Source organism: Stegodyphus dumicola, chromosome 6, assembly GCF_044657685.1.
Source record: "Stegodyphus dumicola isolate Sdum_Otavi_A_Nest chromosome 6, ASM4465768v1".
Classification (NCBI taxonomy): Eukaryota; Metazoa; Arthropoda; class Arachnida; order Araneae; family Eresidae; genus Stegodyphus; species Stegodyphus dumicola.
The window spans coordinates 17,803,085-17,822,665 of NC_140773.1; the positions used below are offsets into that span (position 1 = coordinate 17,803,085).

The 19,581-nt window shown below is 31.3% G+C and overlaps 1 protein-coding gene across 6 annotated transcripts in view; it reads right to left on the reverse strand.

Moving 5' to 3' along the window:
- Nucleotides 1–19,581, reverse strand: part of LOC118190182 (HEAT repeat-containing protein 5B) — a 104,714-nt gene that overhangs the window by 13,694 nt on the left and 71,439 nt on the right. For all 6 annotated transcript variants that reach the window (XM_085818148.1, XM_085818149.1, XM_035360961.2 and 3 more), the window contains 6 exons: nt 18,162–18,262; nt 13,419–13,496; nt 13,159–13,227; nt 11,935–12,108; nt 4,677–4,848; nt 1,988–2,239 (listed from right to left, as the gene is read on the reverse strand). In XM_085818148.1, the coding sequence (XP_085674274.1) occupies nt 1,988–2,239; nt 4,677–4,848; nt 11,935–12,108; nt 13,159–13,227; nt 13,419–13,496; nt 18,162–18,262 (846 nt within the window). The remainder of the gene's footprint in view (nt 1–1,987; nt 2,240–4,676; nt 4,849–11,934; nt 12,109–13,158; nt 13,228–13,418; nt 13,497–18,161; nt 18,263–19,581) is intronic.

Genomic DNA, 19,581 nt, shown 5'->3' on the forward strand with positions numbered 1-19,581 from the left:
AATTATTTCTCAAAGTTAAAAATTTTTTTTATATATTTTCATGTAAAGGAAAAAGATTATTACATGTTAATTTTAATATACATAGTAGCTTATGTAATAACATAAAATGGCACCAAAAATTATGACATTAGGAGCAAAACTTTTTTTTTTTTTAAAGTTAAGTTTAGTGGCACAAAAATTCCTTTCAACTCCCATCCATCCTGAGAGAACGTCTTAAACAAAGGTGTGCCATTTCAAAAGAGATAAGAAGTGAATTTAATTAATGCAATATGATTTATGGATTTTTATATTAAAGGAAACTATGTTAGTTAATTGGTATCACAAACATGCTTCTTTAGGTAGTTATAGCTGTGCATACAGGGTTACATTAAGCTTGCTTCATCTTTTAGCCTGCTCCATCTTTTCCTTTCCCAATATTCTAAGAGCGACACACAATGATTTGAAATAAAATCCATTTAATTACAAACAAAATAAAATACATTTCAATGGATGATAGTGTAATTTCTACAATTAATTTACATCCCCATGTAATCTGTATTGATCCTTGTTGAGATGTCTGGGCTCTTAATCTTGAGAGATATCTCTTTTGATGTTAATTTCACAGACCTGAAGTTTCTTTTCCATTTAAATTGAGTTTAAATATAAGCATAGCATCAGAATCAGTTACATAAATAAAATTCTTTTGAGTCCTTAATGAGGTGGCCCGTTTCGTTGACTAACTCAGTGGTTGTCTCATTACTTTAATTCAAACAAAGGCAAGGAGCCATAACCATATGCAAGATTTTTTTCAAATGACCAAGTAGATGGTTGATATTTTGGATAAGTATTGAACAGCCTTATTTAATTGCCTCTGATACTGCCATGGAATCATCAAAAATCAATATGTACATGAATTAAAAAATATAATTAAAATATTTAAAAACCACACCCAGCACACTGTCTGGACAATTTTTTGATAAACAGTGTCGTTGTTTATGAGGTCTAATATACAGCATCCCATAAATAATCAGGCCAGTTCAGCTGCACTGAGCAACAGAGATTAGAGGCAGCAAAAATTTTAGAATTTAGAGTAGTATTGAACAACAAAATTTAGGGATGGGAAAATTTTTTGAATTTAGATGAGGCACTGAGTAGCAAAATTTATGTGTGATGAAATTTTTAGAATTTAGGCAGCAGAATTTAGGACCCACAGAGGCTGCACTGGGCAGCTATATGTCTAGCTCCTGCCCTGTAACTAATAAAAAGTAAAAGAAGGTAATTATAAATCAAATGAAAAACTGGGTATTTTCTGAGTATCTCCACCTGCATGAAAAGTCAGCAAAGCAACTCTTGGCAGTTTTGTGAATTGGCAGAAAACATTTGTTTGTCTATCTTTAAAGCTCACATGTACTGTTTTGTTCATAAATAATATTTAAAAGAAAAAAAAATATAAGAAACAAAACATTTTGTGAGAACAACAAACTTTATAGAGTCAATGTTTACATTTTTACAGTCAATGGGCAGTGTTTAGCAAAATAACTATAAAATATAAAGTATGTGAGTTCTCAAGTACTTGCAGATAAATGGTTGTTTACTGTCATATGCGTACTAAAAAATTTGCTCAAAACAGGCGATTCTTCCTAAAGCAGGAACTGGGAGTGCAAATAATCAGAAAGTACTGAAAATTATGTAAACAGTTTTGAAAAATTACTTTAAAAAAATTCACACAAATTTCTTTTTTGATTTACAAAAGGATCATGTTTACATCAAAGTATTTATTAATATAATATGCATTTTTTTACTACAGTTTCCTCATATTTTAACAACATTAAGCAACTTGTATTAATATGCACTTTATTTCAGATAAGTATCTATTCTTATGAAGTTATGAAGTCTATTTCCATTTAATTTTCTGATCCATCATAACAGTAGATTATAGAGACTGATTAAAATTTCAAAACAAATAATGCTATTATACACTACATAAAGTAAAAGTTCTAAGCCTTACCAAATATCAAATGGAAAAAATCAGCATTAATTTCATCAGGAGTTCTGTTACTTTGGACTAAATAAGAATGAAGATTACGAGGCAGGTTGCTAGTTGAAGCTTTGCAAGTTTCTTCAAAACCTCCATGGCATAACCATAGAGTAGCTGCATTTAAAACTGGAGGCCAAGTATCTTTATAAAACTTCCGTACTGTATCCATTGTATCAGAACTGTAAAAGGCCCCGCCTTCATGTGGAAGCTGAGAACGAAACTCTGCCAGAGAAAACAAATCAATATTTAATACTAAAAAGAGAATAACTGAATGAAAATCTTTCATGTAAAGTACACCAACTGCAAACACCATTTGATTCAATAATGAGCACAAATGTAGAATATTTTTTGAATTAAATGTAATTAAAAAGAATATACAAATAACCTTATACATAAACACAGTAATCAAGAACTGTTATTTAATAAATGATAGAAAAAATACTGCTATATTTACCAATTATATTCTAATTTTGTGTAAGATAAATTAATGCAATTGTTAAAGCTAATGTTTTTGTAATAATATCTTTAAAACATCAAGGAAAATCCAAAATTGAACAATATTACTTCCAGTTTAATCTTCAAAGAACAGAAATTGAATTATTAACACTCCAAAATTTCTCTAATTTAGGAGTTTTATAATATTTTGGAGCAACCTTATTAAATATAAAACAGACTTTTGCTTAAAGACTTGATTTTCTGCTTAAACAGGATTTCTTGACTAACAAAGCAAATGAATATAAAATTCATAAGCTGTTTTAAATATTTTTATTAGAAATATATACCACAATGTTTAATTAATGAATTACACAGTGTCATACTAGAGTTCTGCTGCTGAAAATGTGAAAATAATTTTCTTTATGAAAATATGGAAGGTGCCTGTAAAGCAGGAGGAATATATCTCTTGCCAGTAACTAGAAACATAACACATATACAGTGGCTGTACTGCTAGTGCCCTTGAATCATTTATTTACTTCTTGCATTTGATTAGCAGAGCTGAATGTATGCTTTTTCAAATAAGAGGTGTTTGAAACAGCAGCTGTGATTCAGAATCCTATAAAATTTGAGGTGTGAGCAGTTGCACAGTTTCCAATTAAAAAGGTAAGCACCTACAGAAATTCACAGACAAATTTGAGCTGTTTAAGGTGGGTGATATTATGAATTAACAGACTATGATAAATGTGATACTAAGAATTCTTGAAAAGCAGGACTGATATTCATGATGAACAAAAGTCTGGCATACCATCTTCAATCACTTACACCGTTTTAAAAAAAAAAATCAAAGCAAAAATTCATGCTCCTTGGCAAGTGATGATAAAGGATTTGCTACTGCCCAACCGGGATAGTGGTTAGCAATGCTGACTGGCATACCGAAGGGTCTAGGTTTGAGTCCCAGAGAAAGCATGGATCTTCGCAAAAGTGTAGTGTTTGTGCGGCACAGAGGCACTCTAAATAAACAGTGAGCCAAAAGTCCTCTCAAGAGGTTGGTGGTAAGGGAAGAGGAGACCCTCAGACCCTCTCACCCCCCTGGGTACTCTTCATCAAGATTGGGAGTGAAAATGAACAAAGTCATACTGTCACCACCTCTATAGTGCTCAAGGCTCTTGACAACGGCATGCACAATCTTGGACTCCTTGCCCCAATGAATTTCATTGGTTTGTTCTGATGTTTCAAGCAGACAAATGAGATTAGTTATGACCAAACCAAGAATTTTCTAAAAATTTTTCTCAAATTCTTCAAGATCTTCATTCACAAAACCAAGATTAAAGAATTAAGGCACAGAAAATCTAGCACAAGCTAAGTGCCCATAATGTTAACAGAAGATCATAAAATGATAAAGATGCATTATGCAATCAACTTTTTTACCCACTGAGCAGAAGAAAACAAATTCCTACACTGAGATTGAAGAAAAAACCTGCCTTTTACACTAATACTTGAACATATGCAATAATCAGATGAATGTACCATACACATTCCTAAAACAACATACATAAAAAATTTCACAGTTGACACATAAAGTCGTGTCTTTGGTTTTCTGAGATGAAGTTCATTCCCCTTGGAAAAACAATTAATGCTAAGGCATATTATGAGACTTTACACTGACTCAGAAATGTCACTAGGAGCAAGGAGATGTTAATACACGTCACTTGACAGTTTAAATGAAACCCTCAAGCTTGTATGTCATCATTTTACTAAAAAAATTCAAGTCAAAGATTCTGGATCACCTATCATATAGCCCAGATTTAGTTCCTGCCCATTTTCATGCACTACTTCATCTAAAGGCATATGTTGCAGGACAAAGCCTTGACAATAACTATGAAGACAGAAGTCATGATATAGGTCAAACAGCAAACAGGAGATTCATGATGCACGATCACAAAAGTTGGCTTCTAGATTTAATAAATCTTCAGATAATGATGACACTTCTTTTAAAATTAATGCTATTGATTATAATTAACTTTTAGTGGAAGTATATTCAAATAACTGATTGAATACTAGCCTCTGTATATTTACTTTTCTGACATATTTCATAAAAGTACTACATATATAAAATGTTAGAAATAAAACAGGTTATTTTCATAACAGAAATTTTAATTACAATACCCATAACTTTAATGTAAAATTAAAATAAAAAAAATTATTTATGAAAAGTAAAACTCACCAGGTGGGAGAGACAATAAAGCATAGTCTTTTAAAAATGAAAGCCAGTAAATACTCAGCAAAGAAAGTTCTGGGGCAACTAATCTCAATAAACTTTCTTGAGTATCTGAAGTTTTATCATTTTCTGAAATTTCACCTTCTGCTAATTTATCATTCATTGCAACAACATATACCTATTAAAAAAGAGCATGCATTCATTAGCAAGACAACCATTACATATTTTGTTTGCATCATAAAGATATACAGTACAAAGTCTGTAATCCGGACATCCATTATCTGGAACAGAGTTCGTAGTCACATTTTAGTTAAAAAAATAAGCACTTATAAGCACTTTTCAAGCACATTTAAAAAAAAAAAAAATAAGCACTTGTCTAATTACATTATACACTACATAAACTTAAAAGAAAAATTAGACTTGTAATTTAAAATATGAGAAATTCAGTATTTATTAAGAGAGAATAAGCATTACTCATCCATGGAAAACAACTACATTCTTTTTTTCTTTAATTTTAAATAACAGTTCAATTTACAGAACTAGTTTACAATGAGAGAAAAAAAAACTATGCAGAACTAAATTATATTACAAGATTTAATGATGAAATTTCAGTTCAAAATAGAGAAAATACATAATAATAAGCCATATTTATTATATTCGCCATATTTATTATATGAAATCAGAAGACGGCAAATTGCTTCATGCAGTCATCCTTTAACAGTAAAAGCTTAACTAACCGGCATACTCAGAAATTGCCAAATATCTGAAATTCCGGATAGTGGAGTGTAACTGGTAAAAGTGGAAGGGGGTTGATTGTAGCCATTCTTTAGATTTTTCAGCTAAATAATGCTTTTGACATTCCAATATGTGCATCATATAAAAAATGCTTCCTCACGTGTGCCTTAATTCTTCCTCACGTGATATTACGTAATCGGAATCAACAGGTGCTGGTATTCGGAGAATAAATAACCTAAATAAAGGAAAACAACCCTTTACTTTGTCTGGTTTTCACCGTCAGGTGCCCATGTGTCATATTTTTATCATTGAACAGAACACGTCAATAAAGAGATTTACCAATCTGGGATGTTTTTCATTCTAATTTTGAACAGACTGCATTAAATTTCCAGAATAGAATCATTCTTCGCTTGGGTTGGTAGACCGCAGAACTTTTATTCCTATTCAAACCAGATAGAAAGAGACCCAAAATAAAAGTCCGTTGCTTGCTTTGCTGTGAACTGTAATGGTTTCAATATTCGAGATTTTGCGGAGAAAGGGGAGAACCCCCAACTTCCGTACTGTATAATGCATTGGCAAAAGAAAAAAAAAAAAAAAAAAACTATTTGATTACTTTATTTATGCCATTCCGAATATTATTCCTTAGAAAACTAATCTGTGTTAAAACACACTTACCCATTTTTGAAGTTTATCTACACTTCAGCAGTTACTGCAAATACATTATTATAAATATTCATACATATGCTCATAATATAAAATGATCATAATAAACGCGAATATGAACTGACCACGCGGAACAAGAATGTAAATTATTAAAATCTTGATAGAAATTCAAACATGTGTAGTATTGGGTGGGAGCAAAAGAATACGGAATGCATCGGAATTTCCTACCGCTTTCGCAATTCTTTGACCAATAGAATGACATGCACTTGTCTATACTCACGCGCACCAAAGGCAAAGAATATACAGAGTGTTTCACAGATCATGGGACAAACTTGGAGGGGTTGGTGGAGCGTACTAAAACGTGCATTTATTTATAGGAATGTAGGGTCTAAAGTGATGGGTTAAGGCAGGAACGCATAAAAAACGACACGAGAGGAAAATGTGTTTACGTACAAAATCAATCTATATTGTTCATACATAGACATTGTTGAATACATAGATGTTCTTTGCCAAAGGTTATGTTAATGCAGTGCAAGAGACGAAAAGCTATTTCAAGGAGTATGATTCAACATCTGATGTTACATATAAGGAAGAAAAGTTGCTTATTTAGTTTCGGCTTTGGTACAGGGGAAAAATGGGCGTTCTTTAAAAAAAAAGGCACTAAAAGCAAAAAATAAGTACTAAAAACAAAAAAATAAGTGCTTTAGAGAAAAAGTAAAAGCACCTATAAGGGCTTTTATATTTTATTTTCAAATATAAGGACTTATAAGCACTTGTAAGGACCGCTACGAACCCTGCGGAATGATCTATAATGCGGACCTCAAAGCCGCAAGCTTTTTTTTTTTTTTTTTTTTTTTTTTGGTATGCTTTACGCATACGCTTTTAATGTATAATGGAAGGTATAAACTAGGCTAAAATTATCTTTACTGATTCTAAGGCATTTCAGTTAATGTTGAAGATTGCGCCGTTCCTTAATCTTATATTTGGATCCGGCTTATTATTTTTTGCAGACTGTTAGAGCAATTTTATAAAAATTAAGCTTGAACTTTCAATTATGTCAAAAAGAGTTTCCAATTCTGGAGCTGCTAAAGGATCTACAAAGTGAAAGCATGTTTCGATGTCCATCAAACAAAAAGTGGAATTGCTGCAAAAAATGGATAAAGGCATATCCGTCTCAAAATTATGCAAGGAATATGAAATTGGAAAGTCAACTGTATATGACATAAGCAAAAAGAAAAAGGGACTTTTTGAACTTTTCATCGATTCTGACACCCCACTTGCAATGAATAACAGAAAAAGGGTTTGTTATGCTAAAAGTGACAATCATGACAAAGCGATGATTAAATGGGTGAGACAGCATCGCAGTGAGACGTGTCATTGACGGGTCCAATGCTAATGACTCAAGCCAAAATATTTCATGAACTTAAACACTGAGTGCACTTATTCGACAGGTTGGTTAATCAAATTTAAAAATCACCATGGTATAAGACAATTAAAAATTTCAGGTGAAAAAGCTTCAGCTGATACTGAAGCTGCTGAACAATTTGCAGATGAATTAATTGAACTCATTACTAGTGAACTAGTGAAGAATTATCTCCAGAACAAATTTACAACGCTGATGAACGCTTTTCTGGCAATCTGTACTGCGAAATACCTTGGCAACCACTACAGAAAAGGCTCCAACTGGTGTCAAAGATTCCAAAGCGAGACTAACAATTTTAGCGTGCACAAATGCTGCAGGAATGCGCAAGTGCAAACTTTTCGTAATCAGAAAACATGCACGACCTCGAGCATTTAAAGGAGTAACGATTTTCCCCGTACATATCGCGCAAATAAAAGAGCATGGATGACACAAGCGTTGATGAATGATTGGTTTGAAAATCATTTTATACCCGAGGCTCGACAACATTTGAATTCAGTTGGTTAACCTGATGACTCAAAAATAGTCCTGATTGTTGACAACTGTTTGGCACATACTTCACTTAAAGTTTTAGTGAAAGATAATGTATCCGTATTATTTCTCCCCTCCAAATTGTATGTCTATCATTCAGCCTACGGATATGGGAATAGTGCATGTGCTTAAATGCAAATATAAAGTAGCATTTTTAAAATCTACGTTAAATTTCTTGAACAATGGCAAGACTATTCAAGACTTTCTGAAATTTTTTAGCATAAAATCTGCTGTGTGGAGCATCGCAAGGTCGTGGGAGGATGTGTCTCCAGATACGTTAAAAAATGCTTGGCATAATTTATGGCCAGCTACCATATTTCATGGTGAGGACGATGAAAATGACAGCTGTGAAAATGAAGGTTTTTGGACATCGCAAACTAAAGGTGAAATTTTCCAGTTATGGGATTTTGTAAAGAAATGTGGAGAAGCGGTAATAAATGAAGATGATATAACAGAAGTTTTTCATTGCGAAGACAATGCCCCAATCATCAATCAATTAACAGACGGCGAAATCTGTAGTATGGTTCTAGATCCAGAAAATTCCACTTCCACTTACTTAAAATAGTGAAGAAAGTGACAGAGAGGTTATTGAAAACGAAAAAATTTCAACTGACAAGTTAGTCGGTATTCTCGACACAGCAATTACAGGACTTGAACAGTGGAACTTTGTAACTGAACAAGAAATTATGTCTGTTTATAGAATTAAAAAGAAAGTATTAGCACAAAAATGAAGCAACTTAAACAACTTACATTGAAAGAAACGTTTAATAAAGTAAACAAATGAATATTAAGCTTTTTTTTTTTTTGCAAATTTTGATACCGTTTAGATCATAATTGATCTTTATTTCATAAATTACGGTTTCATATTTTTAATTGTATGATTTCTGCATGCCATCTTACCAGATTTAAATTGATGATCTATAATCCGGAATCACCAAAGTCCCAGCGAGTCCGGATTACAGACTTTGTACTGTATATTGTTTATATTATAAGGATAGAAAAAGTGATTAGCACAAAGGTGCTTAGTAATAATTTTACAGTCTTAATTATTTGTTGTAACAAACCAGAAAATTAAAATGAGTCATAATTAAAAAATGTTTCAATTCTAAATGTATTTGTAATAAAACCAATTTCCTGATTTTAGAGCACAAATAGTCTAATGTTTCTCTCATCAACTAACCCTGACTTCATATATATATAAAAAAAAAAAAAAAAAGGACTTTTATTTTCATTTTCACATCTGGTCGGTACTTCGACGATTCTGGATTTGGGATTTTTCCGGATAATAGATCATTAATTTAAATCTGGCATGCAGAAATTATAAAAAATATGGAATCGTAATTTATGAAATAAAGAAGAATTATGATCTAAAGGGTATCAACAAGAAAAAGCTTAATATTTTTTTGCTTACTTTATTAAACATTTCTTTCAATGTAAGTTGCTTAAGATGCTTCCACAAAAAATTCAAAAAGTTCCTTTTTCTTTTTTCATATACAGTGAACTTTCCAATGCTATACTCCTCGCATAATTTTGAGACGGATATGCCTTTATCCATTTTTTTGAAGCAGTTCCACTTTTTGTTTAATAAGACGTCATGTAGATCCTTTGGCAACTCCAGAATTGGAAACTCTTTTCACCATAATTGAAAGTTTGATTATGTCAATTCTAAGCTTAGTTTTTATAAAATTGCCGTAATAATAACAGTCTGCAAAAAATAATAAGCTGAATCAAATTAAAAGATCAGGGAGCAGCGCAGTCTGCTACATTAACTGAAATGCCTTAGAATCAGTAAAGAAAATTTTAGCCTAGCTTAATAGCATCCATTATACATTACTGGTTGGGTATTACAAGATTGGCAACGAAAGCCAAGTTGTTTCGCTAAATTTTGTCTTTCTCCTATTGTGTCCTGAATTGTATTAGCTTAGTTATTTACTATACCTATGTTTATTTCTTGCACATGCTTCAAACTAATCAGAGTCCTGAATAAATAAATTCCCACATATATACTTAAGGCTTTATTCTAGGGCTGGCACTCAATATCACCTGGTGCAGTCTCTATAGGTCCTAAATTCTGCTACAAAGCGCTTTCCTAAGTTCTAAATTTTCACTGTGCCTAAACTTTGGATATAAGTGCTTTCCCTAAATCATAAAAAACTTCTCATCCCTTAATTTTGCCACTCGGTGCTCCAAATTCCAAAAATTTAGTCTTCTCTAAATTCTGCGGTCCGGTATCGACATATTCTGCAGCCACTTCTGGGTTTATGGTGAATAATATATCAGTTATTCTTAATTAAAATAGCACTAAATGTAATCTTTCAGCCTATGAGTTTCATTAACAAAATCTACTTTTAGCATATAAAAAGAAATTTTTGTTAAAATTTCCTCGTCAACATTTCTTAGAGCATTAAAAAATCTATAATCATTGCCAAGCATAATGTTAGCATAAAAGGTTGCCATACTCTTGTTATTCAATTACTAATATGAAAAAAAGTTTAGATATCACAGCATGAGTTATTACTGAAGCTGCCATGTATTGATAAACATGCGGTGATGAAAGCATAATGTAATAAATAATGACTCACCAGGTTGGCGTCAGGGATATAAAATAGGTGAATGTTTTGGTTTGAGATGTATGCCAAGTAGATACTCAGCTATGGAGCCAAATTATTAATTTCACAAATTTATACTTACATGATTGTTTTTCCATAACGAGGTACTTTATTTAGTGCCTAAGTGAAATTAAGAATCGGAATTTTTAAGTGTGTCTGTGTGTGTGATTATGGCAAAGCCTCGAGGGCTATCTGCCTAAAGGGAGGGATGCCTTTTGTGGAGGACTTTCTAAGGGAAACTGGCTCGTATACACGTTACACATGGGGAAAACCACGAAAACGCCCATGCAGCCAGCCCGTTCGCGGGATTCGAAACTTGGACCGAATTACCAGTGTTCAGTGACTTTACCGCTCGGCCGCTGGTGGGCCGAATTTTGAAGTGAAAATCTCCACATGTTTTATAATGGAAGGAAAAATCAAATGCGCATGTGTAAAGAAAGCATTGATTTTAAAAAAAAATGTTTGTGGCTTTAATGCCTGGATTTTAGATCATTCTGGATAATGGACGTCCAGATTTCAGACTTTGTACTGTGTTAGGAATTTTGAATATATATAATAATTTTAGTGAAATGATATGTGAAACTGTTATATTTCTTTGTATAATGTAACATGGAAATCAAACGAGGCTATGCTTTGCTGGAAACACAAGAATAATAAGTTCTCTTTAACATCGAGTATGTACACATCTCGCTAAATTGGCAAGATATTCCCAAGCTGACAATGATTTTGGTGACTTAATTTTTGTCGCCAAGTTTAGTGAAATTTTGGTGCAGTCCCTGTATTACTGTAATAGATATTTTAATTGAATAACTATGATTAATTTCATATGTAGCTGTAACCATATTCAGCTTACATATGCCTTCCAGTACATTTGAGAAGTACTAGAGATTTCCCAGCAATCAGGGGAAAACTATATAAGCACAGAGAGAGCATCAGTTTTGGACTAGCAGTTGTTACTGCAGAGCAACTTTGGTGTATTTAGATGACAATGAAAGCCTCACCTTTCTACGTGCACTTTGCATTGCATTGTGTTTAATGTTCTTAGTAGTTTGAAACGTAACAAGTAATTTTATTCTGTAATACTGTGAAGACCTGTACGAGTAATTTTATGGAAAACTCCAGAACTGTGAAGTGTTTCTTTTGACAAAATAAATTTTATTAAGCTATCATCCGTTCTGTGTGCATTCAGTCTTTACAAATCTGTACTCATGCTACGATACATAAAATTTGACCTAAAATTCAGGAAAGAATATGTACAATGTATATTAATTAATTAATATAATAGTCACATGTATGAACAACTTACTTCTGCCCATGCTTTTAAAATAGCTAATTTTTCCATCGTTGAAGCACTTTCATTGTATATTAAGCTGCTAGAACCTTTATGAAGTTTTTCAAGTGAAGAAACTAGAAGTTGGTGGACTCGGCGCAAATCATTGAGATCTCGAGCTACACCACACCCAATCCATGCACTGCATACCTGTCAAACAATTTTATGTTACTTTTCATCAAAAAAGATACCTTAAAAATATATTCTGCATTAAAGGTTGTGTTAAATAAATAAAACAGTAAGCTTTTTATACTTAAGGTAAAAAGCTCTGCAGATTTTCATAGCACATCTGCCAGATTTTATAACTTCTTGCATTTTTTATGAAGACAATTCTAGTTTTAGAGTTTTATATGTGAAATCCTTTTTTATGGATTATGTAGCTTTTTGATAAAGAAGCCAAACATTATACCAATTTAGTAATTAACAACCAAATATATATTTTACAAGTGTAGTCTTAATTTGGGTTGCCATCTGAACTAGTCCAATATATTTCATCAAAAACCAGTTTTCCCTATTTGGAATTTGAATTCTGCTACTGGGCATGACTAGATTTGATAAGTTTTAAAATCAATTAGGTAGTCAAAATTTTGACTTAGTGACTTGAAAATATTATAAATATGATAATGTCAATATCAATATTATGAATTTTGGGAAGAGCATATAATCTGGCACAATTCGCAACAGATGGGATAAGCGAATGTTTTAAGTTGCTTGAAATGATTTGTGAAGATTTGATCGCAGTTTTTATTTTTCACAGGTTTGAAGGTGAAGGATCTTTAGGGATCAGATTATATGGTCCTTTGTTTAAGAGTTTAGTGACACCATCGATGTAAGTGTTCTTATCCATGACGACTATCTGGCCACCTTTGTCAGCCTCTGAAATGATAATATCCGGGTTAGAATGAATTTCGCACATTGTAGCTCTTTCTCTCGCAGTTAGATTTGGTTTCAAAGGTTTGTCTTCTGAATTAGTATTTGTTTGACTTCTGAATTAGTATTTGTTCGACGGTGTGTTATTGTATCTTAACAATTGTAATATTTAATAATTGTTCACTAGTTTCTTACAAACAAGAAAAGTTACCAAATATCTCACATTTATATATATATATGAAAGATGTATTCTTTCAATTTTAAAACCATATATATATATATATATATATATATACATACACAGAATTTAGTAAAATTTTTAATATTTACTTGACAAGCAAATGCAGTAATATGAGATGGAGTTTCTGGTGAAAATGCAGGACGTAAGGCAGCTCCAACCTGAAAACACAAATTAAAAAATAAATTAGTTAGTAAAAACTGCTTAAACCATTTGCAAAAGCACTACACACTATGATTTTAACTTTCATAATTGAAGCACTTTTGTGGTACATTCAATAACAAATACTTATTAACAAATAAGCTGCATAAAATAATTTTTGTAGGTATACATATATATAAATAATAATTACTTGTGCTTGATACTGTTCTAAAATCACATGACCTGGAAATTCTGGTTCTGGTACTTTTGCAAATTTGCTGATTATCATCTAAAAAAAAGTTTTATTTAAAAAAGGAAATTAAAAATAAATCATCTCAATGAATACATACATTCAGCATTATGTTAAAAACAGAACAGGCACCAGAGTGTAATATTCAACTGAATGATAATCATGCCACTCAGTTCTCCAGATAGGAAAGAACAGACTGAAACATTTTTTTTAAAAATTTCCTGAATGTTATGTCCCTGACTTAATCAGATAACTGTTGAATGTTGTGCTGCAGACAACTCTTCACTACTATTCCAGTAAAAGATTCTGCTAAAAACAGTGTTATGAATAAATAATTTCACTTTCAGTGCCCCAAAAAAAGTTCAGTGTGTCAGTGAATAAACCGAGTCTAAACTGAGTTTGATTCTTTCTTCTTAAACAGCTTGTGCATTGCTGCACCAAATGAAAGGATATTAATACTTTAAATAAATGAACTATTAATATAAACAGCATTACATTGCTGAGCTCTTTAGATTGGCATAGCCTACATTATGCTAGCAGCAGTTTTGAAATGTTGTGCCATGCTACATTATTCAAGAAACAGCAAGAACTTCCTCATCAAAATCAGTGAACTGCAGGCTTCAAATTCAATTTTCCCTTGAACAACACCAACAGACAAGTTTCTAAGCAATGACGGCGCATGTACTGAATAGAAGAAAATGAAACTTTCCTTCTTAAAGAAACAGCCATTATTTCTGCATGCTTCAGAAATTCACTTTCAAAAAGCATTTATTTGAGGATTTAATTATAGCTTTACAAAATTCCCCTACAATGGAATAAAACTGTGAAGCTGTAAGGTTCTTTTCCAGAATATAACCTCTAATATTAGCACTAATAACCAGGTCAAGATTATCATACTGGTTTTTCCTTTTATGAAAGTCAAACATTGAAATTTGATGCATTATCAGCTTTAAATAGTCATACAGTCAGTTTAACATGTCTTACTATTAAATCCGTGGAAGAAATATGTTTCTTCTGAAGAACATATATTTAGGGAACTTCTAGCAAAAGAAACACATTAGTGGAAATACAAATCGGAACACTATTACTGAAGAACAGATAGTAACAGATTTAAAAATCGTTATTTGCATTAGAAAATAAATGTTCTAAAGCTTTAAATTGTTCAATTATTTTGTTAACAGAATCTAGAAAGGTTGAAAAGTGAATGTTCAGGTTTCAAAATTTTGTGGGGTTTAGTTCTACAGACAGTTGGCATAATTTGAGAGAATTTGCACATTCTGCACTTTTCTGAAGAAAATAATAAAGCTGAATAAAAAACTGTTTAATACTCAAGTCTAAGAATTGTATTAAGGCATCCTGAGCAGCTATGCGAAGAAAATGACAATATCCTCTGTGCATAGCTCACATAGCTATGAACAGATGGTTGAATATTTTTAATGAAAGCTACAGTTCTTTTTGCATTGCCTCACCATAGTGTTTGTATTATCACAAACAAAGGTGACACTATTTCTCAAAAGCATATATTTCTGAGTAAAATAACTCTTCAAGATAATGATAATGCCTTTCATAGGCTCTTAATGGATTCGTATATAGGTAACAATGATGAGTATATTTGGTCTGAATTATTGGTGTAGTATGAAATAACAACAGAGAAAATTTTTCAGAACATGCATTGCAATCTGAACTACCATGAATGGCTAAGACAAACAGTGCATTTTTCAATATTTACACAATTCCCTTTCTCGTAGAATCCACCATACACCTAGTCAAAGCAGTTGCTTCAGTCTCCCATATACAACTGCTTTGGCTGTGGCAGAATAAAGAAACAATGTTTGAAATAAAGAATTCATAACGTACATATATGGTTCTGTTGAAAATAAAAGCTCTGCATTTATAACAAAACTGTAAAAAATTTTATGCAAAATTATGATATTGCCTTAGTAGAAATGAAGCAGATGTCATTTTTACGTAGTCCTGATGCTTAAATGACTGAACATGTGTCCTGCAGTTGTCACGAATGGCATGAGTGACTGAAAAATTTGTATTGAACATAATTTTCTAAAAGCTTTTAAGCAAATAAACATTGCCAATCTTCTGCAAAATATGTTACATTTCTAAAAATAACATGATAAGTCTCCTAACAATTAAAAAAAAAAAATACATGCAAGATCCATCTGCACGTGTTTACAGCCACAACAAGCTACATAATAAAGCCTGATATTAATCGCATAGCACATATACATGATGTCAGCATAAAATTTTCAGTTCAATTGACACAATTCTGTTGCAACAATAACACAGTTGTAGGTGTTGATCTTTCACGTTTGTGTACTAACACAGAGTAGTTATCCTTTTCAAAACTGGCATTTTTTAACAAGAGGAGAGAGATAATAATTATAGGAAATCTGAAGTAGTTGACATCTCTAGTTATGTCGAATTTAGAGGTTTCTCCACATATTACTCAGGTACACATATATTGTGAATACTAATACGTTTTTCAATAGTATTTGATGCTTGACTTTTTTTCACTGGTGCATCTTCTATATGATGAATCAATCCCAATATCTTTCTCATGTTTAAGGAAAATTCTCATCCTCATTGTTAGGTATTGTCTATCACATCTGTCGAAATGCATCGTGTAGCCAGGGAATCATTCATAACTCAAGAAGGTGAGGAAAATGAAAAAAAAAATTGACTCCTATTTTACATTTCAAATATGTTACACAAAACATTACATAATTTTTGCATTTTCTGTTCACAAGATAAATGGTAGTTTACACCTCCCAAGAAGTTTTTAATATTTTCACATTTTATTCTAGTTTTTACAAAACTTACTAAATTTATGTTCTTTATGACTATTGAAAAAATACTCGACTATTGAAAAATACTCGACTATTGAAAAAAATACTCGACCAAACTTGAACTGCATATTTATTATTTTTTAATAAAAGATGTTCGCTGAAAAATTTTCAAGTTTTAATTTCCAATAAACAGAACATTTTGTCTCTCTAAAGACCAGTCACAAAAACAAAATGACTTTCAATGCCCTTTGTCCTCCTGAATTTTGCAAGAACAATACATTCCAATACAAAGGAGCATAAAATCTAACCAACTGACTATTTTTCATTCCTACTCATATCCCTTCTGCCCTTCTGATGAAGTCCTCCATGGAAAGGGCAAACTTGAGTTTTGATCCACTTTGAAATTTTTAAGACATTCACAGTCTGCATGATCCATGTAATATGTTGCTGTGGTTTTTAATTATAACTTATGCTGCTGTAAAATGCAATCACACTGCTGAACTTTGAATTTGTAATTAGCATAGCATTCATTCTTAAGCATACAAAGGTTTGGGGGAGATTTTTGATGGAATAATAATAAATAAATTTCAAAACATACATGTTTTTCAGATAAATGAGTTCAATATAGATAGGGTAAACAGCATATACTATTATCAATTTACTTCCATTCAGAACTCCTGCTAGACATTTATGTAATTATAAACTGCCTTAATTCAGGATAGTTTTATTATGAACATATACAGTACAAAGTCCGAAATCCAGACTAATTAACATATTTTGTAAAGAAAAGTGGAGAAGCAGTAATAAATGAAGATGATATAAAAGAAGTTTTTCATTGTGATGACAGTGCTTCTCAATCATCAATCAATTAATGAATGGCGAAATTTGTAATCCAGAAATCCAGAAAATACCACTACCGATAAAAGTGATAGAGAAGCTACTGAAAACGAGAAAATCTGGATTGACAAGTTAGTCGGAATTCTCAAAACAGCAGTTACAGGACTTCAACAATGTAACTAAACAAGAGATTATGTCTGCTTACAGAATTAAAGAGAAAGTATTATCACAAAAAACGAAGCAACTTAAACAATTTACATTAAAAGAAATGTTTAATAAAACAAATATTAAGTTTTTTTTTTTTTTTTTTTTTTTTTTTTTTTTGTAAATTTTGATACCATTTAGATCATAAATACTTCATTATTTCATAAATCATGATTTAATATTTTTCATTTTATGATTTCTACATGCCAACTTACTAGATTTAAACTGATGATCTAATATCTCGAAAAATCACAAATCCGGATTCACCAATGAGTCTGGATTTCAGACTTTGTACTGTATTATGATGAAACAGGTGTATTTTGAATATACATAATGATGAAAATGATCATAATTAGTTTACATAAATACAATATTTTATCTTTTAATATATTATAGCAAAAAGTTATAAATACTCCAAATCCAGATCTTTAGAGAATCATAGAAAAACTAAATCATATTTATAAGTTATCTAAAACATAAATCGTTGTATTTTCATGGGTGTTAAAGACAGTAGGGGTAATGCAAAAATATTTGCTAAATCGTGATTTCTAAGAGAAAAAATATATTTTAAAAATGTAAAATAAATTATCTTGTACAAACAGTGCTACACAAACGTGTCTTTCTTAGAATGTTAATCTAATAAAAAAAAGCATTTTTAATTCTTTCCATGCTTTGATTTAATTTCCATTAATTATTTTGAATATTAAGTCAGCATTTCTAATCAAATATTTTTATTAAAGTAATTTATATTAAATATGATTTCAAGTCGTAATTATTTTGCAAGTTTCATTTTTTGTAATATCAAATTAAATTACACCTCCTATAACTAATTACTGATATAAGAAATAACTTAATATTATACCTGCAAAGCTTTCAGACCTTCAATTCTAAGGGCATCACTATCTGATGTTGCAGCCATAAAAGCCATTCTTACCAGGTCAGATAAGTATAAAACAAGGTATTCTGAAATGTAATCATAAATAAATTAACTGAATCAAATTTAAAATAAATCAATAAAATACAATTTTTTCATTCTTTTGGCTATCTTACTTTCTTTCATATATGTTGCATATTAAAAAAATGTAATCAACTATTTAACACACTCACATATGGTTCTCAATTCAAGAGAAAATATTTTTACTAAAAGACTGCTTCACTTTAATGCTTTCGTGATGAAACACAGCAGGAGAAATTAATTTGTTTGCATACACATGGATTTCAATAAAAGACTAGCGTTGCCAAGCATTTATACTCCTTTTTTTTAACAATGTCACTTTTTTTTAATGAACAATCAGAAATGCTCATTATGGTAATGAACCAAAAAGGTAATTTGTAACTGGCACCTGATTTCTCAATGAGACCTTTGGGATCCCCATAAATTATGGATTTAAATTTTTTTAAATAACTACACTAATAACAAAATGCAATGATAATGATATCCTAACACAGAATTTTAAAATATGCCAAGTATAGATGCACAATAATAGCACAAAGTGCAGGATTTAAAAAACAATAAAATTTATTTATGATGCAAGAAGAAAAACTGTGAAAAACAGAAGGCATTAATTACTGTCAGATTAGGTGACGAAGTCACTTCTCCAAGCTCCTGCGTGTCGCCCTAGCCTGTGCGTAATATGTGAAAAAATTTTGGCATAGCTTTTATAGGCATAGCATTGTAGTAATTAATTATTGTCTTATGATATTTATAATGTGTGACAATTATTTTTGATATTAGTAACAACTTTATATGACTTTATTATAAGAATGTTAGGGGATATCTGTTACAAAATTTTCATTTGGAATGATAAGTTAACAATACAATTATGTATGACTGACATTCATAATCATTTGCTTATATCAATGAAATCTTCACACTTGCTTTCCAAACATTAAAATGAAATACTAAATTCAGTATACCACTGGAAGTTAGTTTTTGATGGAATGTAAATTTCACAAGAAAGTTGCCATTTTAACATTGATAGTATAATCTTCTGAATTTTACATAAACTTTGCACTGATGTTTCATTTTTTCAGTTAGATGATAGAATGTATTAGAAAGCAAAAACTGCCACTCTTGGATAAAGGCAGTTTGCAAAGCTTAAAGAGCAGTTGGAAGAAATTAATGGGTAGAGGCAAGTCTTCCAATAACATTCCAAAAGATTTTCAGTGTTATTGGTAATCATAAAGATTTTCAGTGGCAGGAAAGAGTCAGAATGAAATCCTTGCACAATTCATAGAATAAGTGATGCAGTTTCATAAAATACACAAAACTTTTGATTCTG